Here is a 15193-nt window from a genome sequence, read left to right on the forward strand (position 1 = left end):
GGCGCAAGCTACCCCGATGTGCTCTTTGGCAAGGCTGTCGAGGACGCCTTAAAAACAGCCAAAGAGTACAAGACTCTCAGGTCTCTAGGCCAAATCACCAATAAACCCACTGGCTAGGGGGGAAACTGGAATTTTCGTCGCTTCCGCAGCCAAAATTCTCAAAGGGGTTCCACTTATAGCCAAAGCCAAGGTACTTCCTGGGGAAACAATCCGGGACAGTCCTCCCAGAATTTCCCAAGAGGAGCGTGCAGAGCCTATGGACGCGGTAGAGGCAACTCCTCCCGAGGTGGCACTCCACCTCAAAAGCAGTGACTATCTGCTCCTGGCGCCTTCCCATGCCTCTCCATTCGGAGGGCGCATATCCAGCTTCACCCATGCATGGGAGGGAATCACCACAGACAGATGGGTACAGTCCACTGTAATGGGCGGATACTGCATAGAACTCCTTGAGCAACACCAGAACCACCCACCACGAAAAGAGACCCATTCCAAGGAGCACCAGCACATCTTCCTCGAGGAGCTCGCCACGCTTCTTCTAAAAGACGCCATTGAGATTGTCCCATCCAACCAGGTAAACGAGGGTATTTATTCAACCTACTTCCTTGTGCCAAAAAAAGATCTAACCATGCGCCCAGTATTAGATTTGTGCCCTGCAAAAAATGTCAAGCCAGAAAAGTTCTTCATGACTATGCTACAAGAGGTAATCCCCCCCCCCCCCACTAAAGAAAGGGGGAACTACATGGCAACGCTGGATATGAAAGATGCCCATTTTCATATTTCAATGTTCCTAGCGCACAGAAGATTTTTGCGTTTCAAAGTGCTACCCTTCGGAATAGCATCTGCGCCAAGGATATTTACAAAGGTACTGGCGGTGGTGGCAGCACACCTGCGCAGGGAGGCAATCCCAGTGTACCCTTACTTGGACGACTGGCTGATTACAGGGGAGTCTCCCCTAATTTGCAGAAAAAGCATCCAAAGAACTATCGACCTTCTCTTTCCATTGGGATTCTCCATTAACGAGAAAAAATCAAGCCTAGTGCCAAGGACAACCAAACAGTTCTTAGGAGCTGTTTTAAACACTCAAGAAGGGTTGGCCTCTCCGTCATAGGAAAGAGTGCAAAACATGTTGCTGCAAATACCGCATCAGGCCGGCCACCAGATAAGGGTGCGCAAAGCTATGCGTTTGCTAGGCATGATGGCATCTTGCATTTACCTGGTACCTCACGGACTGTGACCCATGCAGGAGTGGTTGGCGAAATAATGGTCTCAGGCAAGTGGTCAGTGGGACAATCTAGTGGTCATTTCACCAACACTAGTACAAAACCTTTGATGGTGGACAAGAGAACCTGTTGAAGGGGAATCCCTTCTACGATCGAGGTACAAGCGATTGTCACAACGGACGCCTCACTGTCTGGGTGTGGGGCGGGGGTCTCTCTACCTTCACCACACAGCTCGGGGTCTGTGGTCTCATGTGGCAGCACAAAACCACATCAATCTACTAGAACTTCTGGCAGTATTCAAAGCCCTGCAGGCGTTCGAGTCTCAACTAGCGAACCAATCTGTGCAAGTCCCGACAGACTACAGCAATGTTATACATCAACAAACGGCAGGGGGGGGGGGGCACACGTTCTCCAAATCTGTCCAGGCTTGCGCAACACATTTGGAAATGGGCACTCAAACGGAAAATATTCTTATCGTCGCAGCACATTCCAGGGGAACTCAACTCTCTCGCAGCCTCATTGAGCAGAGATCCCCTACCAGAAGAACACGAGTGGCAACTTCACGCAGGAGTCATAGAATAGCTCTTCTCTCAATGGGGTTTCCCCACAATAGACTTGTTCGCTACAAACAAAAGCAAGCAATGCCCAGACTTCGCGTCCAGGTTCCCCCAGCCAGGCTCCAAGGGGAACACCCTATGGATGAACTGGTCAGAGAAATTTGGTTACGCTTTCCCCAGCCCCCTCCCCCCCAACTCCTCTAATGAGGAAGGTGGTGAACAAGATCCACAACGAACAGGTGACGCTCATCCTAGTTGCTCCTATGTGGGCAAGACAACCCTGGTATCCACATCTGCGCAATCTGGCGATGTTCGATCCCATCAAACTCCTGTGCCTGTACAATCTTCTCACTCAGCACTGGGGCCTAACGGTGCACTCTCAACCTCACTCAATGAACTTGCCAGTTTGGACATCTTAATCTGCCACAGATGTATGGATATCTTGAAAGAATCAAGAAAGCCTAACACTAGGCACTGTTATTTTGACCAGTGGAGGAGATTGTAATTTGGTGCCAGTCCAAGCAAACCTTTATTTCCAATGCCAAGAAAGTACGAAATGCTCTGGTTGGATATTCCTTCTGGACTCTAAGGGGATTTTGGATGAAGATTTCCTTCTGTAGATCCACAAGGATGCCCACAAAGTTTTGACCGGATTCGTTCTTTGGAAGACTATGTAATCGATGATGATCAGGGGTCCACGGGCATTGGGATTCTGCAGCCTAGGAAGGTCGCAGCAAGTTGGGGGATGAGCCAGAATTAAGCAGGTCTCAAGGCAAGTTGGTCCCACCAGCCCAAGGGAGGAAGTCGTCCTGCACGGATCTTCCCTATAGAAATGAAAACTGGGTCTGCACAGCTGCAAGGCTTCACCGGCGCTTCTGCGGTCCTGTGTCCTGGAAGGTGCATCTCTCCTTGTCCTGTTAATCGGATATGTTCCAGTTGTTGACTTGCCTTTTATGCAAATTCCCATTAGTTCAAAGTCCTACAGCTTTCAATCACTCAGAAGGAGGGGGTGGGGGCTGTAGGATAGCCACCCGCCCAGTTGGAACTGGTGTCGGCCAGGCATGCCTACAAACACAGGGCAGTGAAATTTCGGGCTCCTCCCTCACTTCCTACCTTCCCAGACACACTGGAGCCTGGGTGGGCTTCAGGGCTGAAGCCCACGAAAAGGCAAAACACACAAAGGACTCAAACCTATTTTAAACACAGTAAAAGCCCAGAAGAAACCAACAAACGAGAAATGGTGGAAAGACTGGGGCATTTGGAAATATGAGATCAGCCTGCTAGTACCATGCACAAAACTTAGTAAAAAGTAACCACTGCCACCGGCCAATCAAGTTAGTGTAACAAAATGTTACATGAGAAGTGGGGATAAGGAGTTACTATGTAGACCCACCCCCAGCACTCCACATAGGGTGGTGCGTGCTGGACCCACAAAAGAAAGGTAAGTAGATAAAAGTTCTCACTATTCTTGGGAACGGTAGTTCACACAAGAACGTGTATTTAAACATTGAGTGGCACTCCACAGAGAGTGCTTTGTCAATATACAAAAGGTAGATGCCTATCCAAGTCAGAGAAAAGTACGAGTGAGTGGCAAAAAGCACGCTTGGAGGTTAATCAAAAAGATCAAGGTTAAAGGGAATTGTTACAGAACTGAAAATTCTCCCTAACACCAACGGAGTACCCTGATGACCTGTTTTTTTATTTTTTATTGCAGCTACACGAAACCCAAGGGGCAGTTGCCAGACTATTCATCACCAGTGGTGTTACCAGATTCCAGGACCACTGTGGAAGATTTCTGCACCAAGATACACAAGAGTCTCATGAAAGATTTTAAATAGTAAGTTTGGTGCAACCCTGAACATGTGTATTTTGATTTTGTGTAATCTGAATCTTATTTGAGCCAGATGAGGATTTGTACTTATTTCTTTTCAACACAGTCCTTGTTAGATTATTCTTTTTTGCAATTGCTTTATTGATGCAACACAGTCTGATAAAATAAGCTCATCTAAAGATCGTAGATGGTCTGGATGCAAAATGTGTACTAGCCATTGGCTAGTGAGGTTTGACTCTTGGCAAGTAAGAAATGGGGTGCTGTGTGCCTGTATAGAATTGAGGTGGCAAGTGACTTTATGTAGCCTGCAACTTGTTACCTTTTGCCCCCTAGATGGTGGTATTGTGCTGTGAAGTTTATTCGGGTGCAGGTTTGAATGATTAATCTGATAACATTCAGATGTGAGATACCTGATAAACGTTCTAGTACTTATCCTGTAACCAGACTGACCCTGCCAATCCTCTGACCATGTAACCTTTGGCTTCAGTTGCTTCAATGTGCTTTCCAAAATTGAAAAAGTTGGCAGTATGTTGGTGAACTGATCAGATTCACTAGCATTTACATAGAAATGAATTGGTGAAATATTTAGTTGAAACCCTTTAAGTCGTTCATGCAATTTGAGTGCCTCAGAAGGCCCTGCTTGCCATGCAAGCCCATAAAATGTAATGCTCGTCTTTGAGAAACCTCCATGACTAGGGGTGTCACGGTATTAGTTTTATGACGGTACAATAACCTTCTTGCCAAATGACGGTATATCATGGTTATTGCGGTATAGCAGGTGGAGTTAACTAATCTTAACAAATATGTTTTCTAAAAGGTCATAAATTGTCAGATTTATCATCACAAACAAAACCATGCACCCAGGGCCAGAATTGGGCTTTTCAACATACTTTCCACTGAAATGCCACCCCTTGCTTGCACCAAACACAAACGCACGTGTGGAGAGGAGGGGGAAGTGGGGCCCTGCTGCGACTGGCAAAGCAAACTGAATAGCTTTTCTTAAGTGGTCATTTAGGCTTTTAGCTCCCCCACTGGCTACTGGTGAAGATGAACATGTTGCCAAATTGATAATCTGCATGCCACAGATAAATGGAGTCTGATGGTAGTATACGCTTGTGCACATACACACACGCACGCACGCACGCGCACGCACTCTCTCTTTACGTTACAGCCTTTAGTTTACTTCTGGACCAAAAGGTGTTCAGTAATCACGGACATGTTACCCTTTGGTATGGCAGCAGGGAATACCCACAGAGATGATTAAATTTCGCAGTGTGACTTATTATATGTAAATTCAATGATAGAACCAGGGAAATCCGCCATTGTCATATGTTTAGAAAACATTATCCATTATAAATATATAAACCCCAAAGCCTCCAACCCAAAGTCCCGGGAGGATAGCTCGGCGGCAACGTGCGTGCCTTGGAAGCAAGACGACACGAAGAAACACAGGTTCGATCCCTGGGTCCGCGCTTAGACACCTCTGGGTGTTTAAGCATGTTATAAATACGCAACTAAGACAAAAACAATTACGCAACAAAATAAACAAAACCAATTTCTTTAACAGCGCCTCAATGCCCTGGGGCTGTGTGAGCGCTTTAAAAAAAAAAGTAAACCCCTTTCCTTCTTGGCACTGTATTTATTCTTCCTATTGCTAACATGTTGATTTTGTGTCAGGCACGTGTGGTTTATGGAATGGCATTAAAAACTGCTCAAACTGAAACTACTTGGCAGACGGCACATCCAACAGTGCAAGACCAAGACTGCGCAGAACTTGCTTACTGCAGCCTTTCCAAATCAGATTGAAAAGCACACTTAACGGTATGAACGGTATACCGGTATAAACAATGTGACGGTTATTGTTCAATTAAGTGGTTCACGGTATACCGTAATACCGTTACATCCCTATCCATGACTCATGTCGGGCATTCCTATGGCCTCTCATGCCACTATGTAGCAGCCATTCCATAAATTGACGTGCTTTTCTTGGGGCACTTCCCTTAGTGCTGTCCTTCTAATAAAGCAAATTGTTATAGTGGTGTTTGATTAGGCTTCAAAGCGGAGCATGCATGCAATGGAGAGAACGTGGTAATCCTTTGGCGCTACTCACCGACAAGGTTTTCTTTTTGAAGTTCATGTGTCGCAGAGTAAGCAACAGCCAAATGTAACTGGCGCAAGATGGCAAACAAATGCACTTGGCGATCTAAATGACACCTGGCCTAGTAGGATCGTTGTCTGTGTCCCCCCACCCCCCTTGCCTCGTTGCGCCTTGAAACACTTGTATAGGCGCGTTATAAATGCCATATATCATATCAAGCAGGCAGGACCGATTCTACGTTCAATTTGAAGTATCCAGAGCAATGGGGGTGAGATTTCTCAGGTCTATCCTCCATTTGACACCACCCATGAAAGCATTCCTCCATCTCAACTTGCATGATACGGGTCCTAATGCACTCAGACCTGGGGAAAATGGCAATGATCGGGCTGTGGTGATGTGGTGGTCTAGGCCATATTTGTGCCGATATGTATTTTAACTGTCATTTTCAAAATGTTTTTGTGCCACTATCTTTAAGAAGGTAAATGAACATGTATTGCAAGAATCAAGAAAGAAATCAACAGCGCCCACTGAACGCTGTCCTGTTAGGATTACATGGTCAGAGGTGACTCCAACATCAGACCTTTATAATACACCAGGCAGAACAAGCTATAGTGATTTGATCAATATGCAACCTTTTCGGTGAGTGTGTGTTGGCTATGATAGTTTGACTAAAGAAACACAATGACATGGGCTTTCAGACCTTGCATGAGTGGCTTTTCTCCCTTTAATGGGATAAAGCGTTATCAAAACAAACCTTTATGACTGATTGCAGCGAGGGGGTCATGATGCCCATGGCATGTGGTGCCACAATAATAATGCAGGTTGAGGCCAATTTTCAAAGCAATTACCTGTGACTGAGCAGCAAGCTCATTGCTCTAAATGTGTGTTTTTACACTTCCACTTGTCACTCTTTCTTTCAAGGCGATTGAGTGAGCGCCATGACATACCAAATCTGCAGCCGCCTTAGATCCCTGGTGGATCAGCTCAAAATTTGCAGAGACAAGTTTCAAAATGCTGACAATTTATGACCTTTAAGAAAATATTTAAGATTAGTTAACTCCACCTGCTATACCGCGATAACCATGATATACGTCATTTGGCAAGAAGGTTATCATACCGCCATAAAACCCATACCGTAACACCCCTCTGTAGGACATTAAAGTCATTTTGCTTTAGTTTCTTTGCTCAGTTAATCTCTTTTGAGGCTCGAGTTGGTACCGAAGACTACCGGTGGAAGGTGACCCTGTCCTCCCTCCCTCCACTCCCCTCTCCATCCCCCCCTGTGAGATTCCTTGTTATTTTTATGCCGCATAGATACCTTTTTAAGTAACCTTTCATAAGGTGCAGTGTGCTGGTCTCACTATATCAAAGGGAAAGGGGATGAAATCCCTCTTTACTCTTAAGAGCAGTAGTTCTGCAAGGTAAGTCAAGGGAATCTAAAAAGGGAACCCGAAGGGGCAACACTGCACAGAAAGCACTGTGTGAAGCGATAATAAAATGTAGACGCCCAAAAAGTTATAGGAAGGTACATCTTAAAAAATATACTATGGAGAGTCAGCAAAATTACACGCATAGAAAGAGTAAAAGAAAGGGTAAGTGGGGCGGGAAAAGATTCTCACTTGAGAACATGGAAAAAGAATCTGCAAGTTCAGCAAAACATCTGGTGGGGGGGTCGGGATTTGTCTCAGTGGAGCGAGATTTAGCACAGAAATGAAAATCTAAACTAACACTAGCATTTTTTGATCTGAATAATCGGACGGTGAAGCTCTGCCTCTCAAGAGCAACTGGAAGTAACCCACAGATGCGCTACTTTTTCCAGGTTCACAGTTCCTATTTGAAGCCCAAGTCTCCCTAAACCACCTGGCTGTGCCTGCATTGCCAGAAGCGGTTGTCTCTTCGCTGCAAAGACTCGGAATATCTGTGCTGAACCTACCACAGAATGTTCATCTCAGGACTTCACAAAGGCACCCCAGTTTCATCTCACTCCCAAACCCTCCCCCCTGGCTGAGTAGCTCAAGGGGCATGGGGTATCTCCAATCCTACAACCCCATTGCCGAACTCCACTTCCCAGTCCTTCCGTGGCTGGCTCCTCTCCCGTGTAACTGCAACCTTTCTTGAACCATGATCTTTCTTGGGGTCTCTCCGAACCGACCCTTACCCTCCTAGGCTGAATCCTGTGCCAGAGGATAAGGTTGGAACTCTTCATTGACTACCACTGATTGCAGCTGACACATACTTTCACTGTGGACCACTACACTCTGCCGCCTGAGAGCTAGATCTGGCCTCCTTGGTCACACCTACAACTTGAGTCTGAGCTTGTGTGACTCACAAACGGTACTTAAGTGGGTAAGTTAAAAGACCTAGACCACAAGGCTCAGGGGAAAAATCCCTAACAATCGGATTTTAGCAAACATGATTCTTGGAATGATATGGATTGTAGCAGAGCAAAAATACGAGTGCTTGAGTTACCTTGTTCTTGAAGTCTGGGACCTATAAATCTCGGACCAAAAGGAATAAAGTTTTAATTTAGGCATTTATTGTGCAACAATGGGACCTACTTTTAAAAGTTGAAGAAAAGATCAACCAACATTTTATAAACCAGTGGCTCTTAAGAAAACAAGCAAGGGAGATGATCTGATATCTTTGGCCAAGTGGATTGCACATGAATCATACGTTTTCTGTTGATTTTACCCAAGCATCATGGCCGGATTTAGTGAGGTGACTCCTCGTATACATTCAGAAATATTGCAAGGTCTTGGGAGTGTATATTCAGGATAGGCGAGCAGTTTTCAGAAACATTGAAGCCTAATGAGGAGAGTATTCTCACCCTGCTTCAGGCCCTCTAGCTCTGCTCTTCATTTCAGGAATGTGCAGATCCCCTTCTTAAAAAAGCTGACTTGCCCATTTCGGGCATTCTAGGTTAAACCATTTTAAAAGACTGAATTGGAAAAAAAAGATTTAGAAACACCCCTCTGTGACCGCACAGAGCCGTCTTTCTAAATAGAACTGAAAGCCCCTGCGATGCACACATGCGCGCAGGGGCTGACGGGCATGCCAGGACCCGGCCCCGACAGAGAACGGCTAAAATGCGCTGGTCAGCCCCTTTGCATACAGTCTGTGTGTCAGGTGCACACTGGCAACACTAATGTATGACCAGGTCACAGCACCACGTGATGGCTGAGAAATCATGTTACAGTGATTTTTGTTTGTAACTTATATGTTAAAGCATTTCTGTCCCTGTTTGAGGGATCGAAATTCAATTAAGACTGCTGGTGTTGGAGGTAAAAGAAAACGTATGACCGCATTACAATCCAGGGTGTTCATGAGTTGGGTTCTGCTTTAAACCGGTCAGTGTTTTAATTTGTAATTTTTGATGTACTTTAACAAGGGGTTCTCTAGCTTGACAGTTTTTGGCAAGCTATACAGTCGTATATTTTACCCATTTAAATTGTCAGTAAAACTAGGATTAATTGATGTTTCAGTTTTATTGCTATTAAAATAGCTTTCTGTGTCTGTTGTATTCTAAAAGGGTAAAGCAAGAAGTTGTGAAGAAGAAATGGACTGCTTGTACCTAGGGAGGTGTGGGTTGGCTGTACGCATAGCTGCATCCAGACACGCCAGTGTGGGGATTAAGTAGAGTGATGGTTGCTTCACTGATGTAGAATGCATGTCACCAATCTTCTCTTAACTTTCTTTTCAGTGCGCTGGTTTGGGGATTGTCTGTGAAACACAACCCACAGAAAGTTGGAAAAGACCATACAATGGAAGATGAAGATGTCATTCAGATTGTGAAGAAATGATTTCTACAAGAGCATCTGTCATATTTACCTTTGGTTCTGCATGTCGGACTGTGAGAGGCCAGGCCTGGCAATAATTGCTCCCAACTTTTTTTCCCAATTCATGGGAGACGTTTGACACTCAATGATTTTCAGTAAATCTGCAAAGCATTACGTCCTCATGCAGAGTGGTGCTGTTATTCATTGAAGCTGTTTTGGATTTCTTGCTTTTTTTCCTTTACAGGGGTAGCGGGAGAAGCGTGAGGCTGAATACATATTGACTTGGTACAGTCTCCCTTTTGGTTTAAAATGTTAAATTGGAACACTGACAATGAAATCCACTGGGCTGCAACTGGTTTGGTAAATAAAAAAATCAAATTGTCCCCTTGGCATTCACAACTGCAGCATTGGTTGACATGGTGGACCTTTTTATTTCGACTAGGTTAATGTGAGTTCACCCAAACGCTGCCACAAACCAAACCTTACTCACCTGGGACCTTTTTTTGTTTTGTGATATTTTCTTTTATGGTCCCATTGTTTGGGTGTTTCTCTCTGAACATTCTGTTCAGTGAAAGCTTGTAGTGTTTTGTGATCTACAATTAACTTAATACTCTGTTGAAGCTAAAGCTACACAAGGGTCTTGAGTCAGCTTTGAACTAAACTTCACTGATTGCAGCATGTACCATGGTGACCTTTTAGGGCAGCAAACATGGAAGAAAGTTGGGTTGAATTCAAGGGCCCTTGTGTTTAACATAATTCTCTTTTGTGAAAGCATGTTGCTTCTTACTGTGGCACTGAGATGTTGATGGGAAATGGAGCAACTGACTGGCCAGTTTCATTTAGATTGCCATCATGTTTGTTATAATGTAGCCTGCCACTATAAGTAATTCAGAAGGTGCAATGTTTAACAGCCGTACTATGTCACTGTTACAGTCTGGGGCGTTACTTTGCCTTTTTCACAATATGTGCGGCATCGGTGGGTGCCTCTTAAGAAAATCTGACCAATCGGGGCAGCCTTATTCTTGTCACTAAGGCTGATAATCGTGTCAATCCATGCAAAAATAGTTGATCAAGGGTTATATTTATACAGACTGTCCATCTTTATCTTCCTGTTGCTGTGTCTAGTATTCTGTTTTGAGTGCTTGAGGACTGCCCTCAAAGTCTGGAGCAAGAGTATGACAAGTCAGTATGATTCCTGAGAGCGAGATGTATGTGGTGAGAAGCATGCCATGCTGCCCCTCCCTTTTGGACAAGTCTGCCTTTTCCCTTTATGGTTCTTGGATGAGTGTTAGGCTGCACTCATAAAAGACTGTCTCACCCAGCTTTTGGTCTGGTAATGAGGCATCACTGCAGCCAATACAGATAAGATGAATAGATTTCTATAGTGATGGAGTCTGGTCTCTATGTGAAAATATGTATCGTGCGACTTTCCCCCTTAATCTGGATGTTTAGAACCAGGTGATTAACCTGAGTTTGACTCAGCCCTGCTGATAGGTGGTGTGTCATGCACTTTTACTCCATCAAATATAGGCAAATACTCTCCAAAAAGAAAAATGGGGCGTACAAATATTACACTAAAAAATGGGGAAACTGTCCCCATGGAGCCTTTCTCTTCCTTTCACTCGCATGGCTCCAGATCAGTAGTACATGTAGTTTTACAGGACGAAGCTCTACTACTATGTGCACCGCCTGTTCTGAAGAGGTTAAATGTATCTTTTAATGTGCATGAATAATTGTTGGCTACGTTTTTATATAAAGTCCAACTGGTGTGGGACTTCATAAGACTTATCTCTTGGTATTCGGTGTTGGGGAGGATTTTCATTTGTGCTAATTCCCTTCAACCGTAGAGGCCCCAGCTCTTTTGCTGGACCTAGGACTTTAATTTTAACCCCCAAGTGAGTGGGACCTTTTTCTCCCACTCATGTGTTTTTACCCAACAATGGTGGCAGGCAGTGGGATTGGTTTAGTGGTTACATTGACTATTTGTTGTACTTGTGCCCAACTAAACCAGCCACAAGGCTAAGCTCCAGCAAAAAGATAAGCAACTTGTAATATGCCTAATATGGATAACTTTAATGAGTGATTCCTCACTAGCCTGAGTGTAGATCAATTGAAAGATCTGTGTAAAGCTAGGGGTCTGCCTCTGAAAGGAAGAACATGTGAATTAATTACAAGGTTGTTAAATCAAGTATGGGTAGTAGGCCTGTAACACCTACTAAACAAAATGATATGGAAGATGAGGATGCTAGTTTAGAGTTGAACTCCAATCTGTAAGAAGAGGGAGAGGAGTCTCCAGAAGGGAGCCACCCTCTTCCACAGCCTGGCCTTGTACCTCAGCCACTTCCTATGCTGATCCCACAAGGTCCAAATCTAAGCCCAGAATATCTTGCACTTGAAAGACTAAATTAGAGCTGGAATTCAAAAGTAGTACATTCTGAAAGCAAACATCAGGAGGTGAAACTCGGAGAAAGAGAAATGCAGCATGAACTGGAAACGAAAGATGTCCCTTGATTCTGCTTCCCTTACATGGCCTTCTAGGTCTACTAGTCCCAAGAGGCCTCCCCTGCCTAGAGAAGCAGTAAGTATGTATGATCCCAAACTTGATGGGTTCGATTGGCGGAGTATGTTTGAATACACCTATAGTCTACAAGGAATAAGTGGGCATGGTTTGATTCCCTAGCTCATGTCTAGGCTCCCCCAGAATGGTTTTGAGGCTGTTATGGAGTTCAGTGGCAGAAAGAACTACGAGTCAGTTAAGCGGGCATTAATAGCCAGATTTGGGAAGACTCCTTCCCAGTACCTTAAGAGGTTTAGGACCCTCAAAAAGACTGATAGCACCGCTTGGGCTACCTGGGTATGTGAAAGCTTGAACTCAGATGGTTGGGTTAAGGGTTACAGAGTAAACTCCTTTTGAAGGAATGAGGAATCTTTTTTTACTTGAATCTATTTTTGATGCCTGTTCTCCTGAGCTGAGACAGCACTTGGCTGACTCTAAGCAAATTGATCCTATGAAACTAGCACAAGCTGCTGACCTATGGGTAGCCAACAGTGTCACTCACAAGGGTTCTGGGGCTACTCACAAGAAGGAAGAGGGGAAGCAGCACAAGAAAGAGGGTAAAGAGAATTCTAATTCCAACTTTTCAAAAGAGGGCCCCAAACATAACCAGGGTAGATCCCATGGTAAACCTGGTAGGTCTAGTGAACCCTATGGTGCCAAGCCAGGGGGAGGTCAACAAACCCCCATTCCAGAGAACATTTGGTAAATGTTTTGTATGTGGGTCTGTAGATCATGTGAAGGGGATGCTAGCTGTAAGGGTAAACCTTCAGGGGTCCATACTGCCTCCTTAGTCTTCATCCCTGAGGGAGAAGCACAAATGTCAAGTGCACAATTTCAAATACTGGCTGAAGACCCCATTGGAGTAGAATCCAGTATTTTTTTTTTATCTGTGGGAACAGAATGTGGATGTTTACACCACCATTCCAGATAACACCAAAGAGTATTATAAGGACTGTGTTCTTGTAGATGGTCAGTCGACACCTGCCGTAAGAGACACTGGGCAAGCATTACAGTGGTTGATCGTTTTTCAAACCTGAGGCTGTAGCTAAGGCACCTAAAGGTCCCACTAAACTTGCAGGAGGCTCTATCCAAATGGTTCCTATTCTACCAGCATCCAGTGCAATAACATGACTGTTAGGATCCGTTCGTGTACAGAATGAAGTGCCAGGGAATGTCCTGTTGGGGAAAGACTCGCAGGCTCTTGGGGTAGTATCTAGTACCCCCAGGCCTCCCAGCAAAAAGAAGCAGGAGCAAACTAGATTGGCCAGAGAGGCAATCGTAAGAGACTGTTTGAGGTTAAGGAGACATCAAATACCTCGGTCCATCCTTCAACTTTGAAGAGAAAAGACACTAAGGAGAAATCCATGGTCTCTAATAAGAATAAAGGTATGAAACCAAAACCTGTTCACAAAACAAGTACATACCCGAGAGGACTGTCTCAGGTCACCTCAGTGCCCCCCCCTTCTCCAGCTGAGTGGTAGGACCAACCAAATTCTGTGGAAACGGCTACTGGTGACACAGAGCTGGAAGAAAACCTTCCCTGCATTGGAGATCTGGATCCTAGAGGCCATCCTGAGTTGCAGACTTTGCTGATGTCTGCCCGAGAGGGTCCACCTTCTGCAAGTAGAGGACAAAGAGTGTCCCTCTCTAGAAGGTCTGAATCAGCAAACAGCTTCCCAGCATGAAGGGCAAGAGCCAGGAAAGCATAGGCTCTATTGGGAGGATAGCCTTCTCCACAGTGAACCTACTGAATCTACCCCAGGGGACTATAGGAGACTGGTAGTGCTCCAGGAGGAATGTCAAATGTTCCTACAGTTGGCCCATGAGATCCCTCTTGCTGGTCACTTGAGCTTTAAGAGGACCAAAGAGAGGCTGTGCTTCTACTGGCCCGAGATGGGTGCAGATGTAGATGTGTTCTGTAGGGGCTGCCACACTTGTCAGACTTCTGGCAAAAGTGGACCCAGGGATGAAGCACCTTCAGTGCCCCTCCCTGTGGTGGGAGTCCCTTTTTAGGAGGGCGGGGATTGACATTATTGGTCCCCTATACCCTCAGGCAACTGATTTTAGATTGGTTGTGGTAGACTATGCTATCGGGTATCCTGAAGCAATACCGCTGAACTGTTGCTGCTCAGGCAGTGGCTAAGGCCCTCCTTGTGTTTTTTTTTTTTTATTATTTATTTATTAAAACCAGGGTGGTCTCTCCTATGGCAGTCATCTCCGGGGGATAAAACCTGTCCCAGTACATGCAGACCATGTGGAAAAATTGTGGAGTGACTTAAAGCTCTCAACAACCTACCATCTCCAAACCAATGGGTTGAAGAGGTTTAACCGTACCACAAAGAGCATGATGGGTGCTTTAGTGGAACCCCTTAGTAGAAAGTGGGACATTCTCCTGCCATGCCTTCACTTTGCTTATAGAGACATCACTCAAGCAGGGGTGGGTTTCAGCCCCTTTGAACTTCTTTATGGTCATCCAGTCAGAGGCCCTTTGGCCCTGATCAAGGAAGGGTTGGAGAGTGCTCCTTCCCTACAGCCAGTGAGAGTCACTGACTACTGTGTGCTAGGCCTCAGGAAGAGGATGGCACTGATGACAAGCTTCTGAAAGCTGGTCAGGCTCTGGGCAAGCATTGGCACGACAAGAAGGCCAACATGGTGGTGGTCACTCCAGACCAGTTAGTATTGGTTATGGTGCCTACAAGGCAGAGAGGGCCTTGCAGAACAAGTAGATGGAACCCTTCAAGGTTGTAGGCAAGCTTGGAGAGGTCAATTAGTTAGTGGACATGGGCGACCCCAAGGAGGCCCCTAGGGTCCATCAAACTAACCTCGGAAGGCTTCTGTTTCCAGACCAGAACTAGGAGCTTTTGCTCTGATCAGGATGAGGAGCAGAGTGAGCCTATCCCCTATCTCCTCAGGGGACAACATTCAGATGAGAATTGAAGGAGTGAAACTCTTCAGATTTGACTCTGCTGCAACAGGAGGAGTGCAAGGCTCTGTTAAGTTTGCCTCTTATCTCTGACACCAGGCTTGACCCCTTGGGACCAGCATGATATTCTCCATGTCAAAAGCAAAGCAGGGGCTACAGAATGTCAGATCATTTCAGATCTCCTATAAAGGAGGGGGTTAAGAGGACGCTTGACCTTGGGGTTATTGAGCC

General features: G+C 45.3%; 1 protein-coding gene across 1 annotated transcript in view; it reads left to right on the plus strand.

Annotated features, from left to right (window-relative positions):
* Window positions 1–10577, plus strand: part of DRG1 (developmentally regulated GTP binding protein 1) — a 183912-nt gene extending 173335 nt beyond the window's left edge. Inside the window, exons 8-9 of the mRNA XM_069619808.1 lie at window positions 3492–3614; window positions 9407–10577. Coding sequence (XP_069475909.1) covers window positions 3492–3614; window positions 9407–9506 — 223 coding nt within the window. The 3' untranslated portion in view covers window positions 9507–10577. The remainder of the gene's footprint in view (window positions 1–3491; window positions 3615–9406) is intronic.
* Window positions 10578–15193: the final 4616 nt, after the last annotated feature.

The sequence above is a fragment of the Ambystoma mexicanum genome, chromosome 10, assembly GCF_040938575.1.
Source record: "Ambystoma mexicanum isolate Mex_15411 chromosome 10, UKY_AmexF1_1, whole genome shotgun sequence".
NCBI lineage: Eukaryota > Metazoa > Chordata > Amphibia > Caudata > Ambystomatidae > Ambystoma > Ambystoma mexicanum.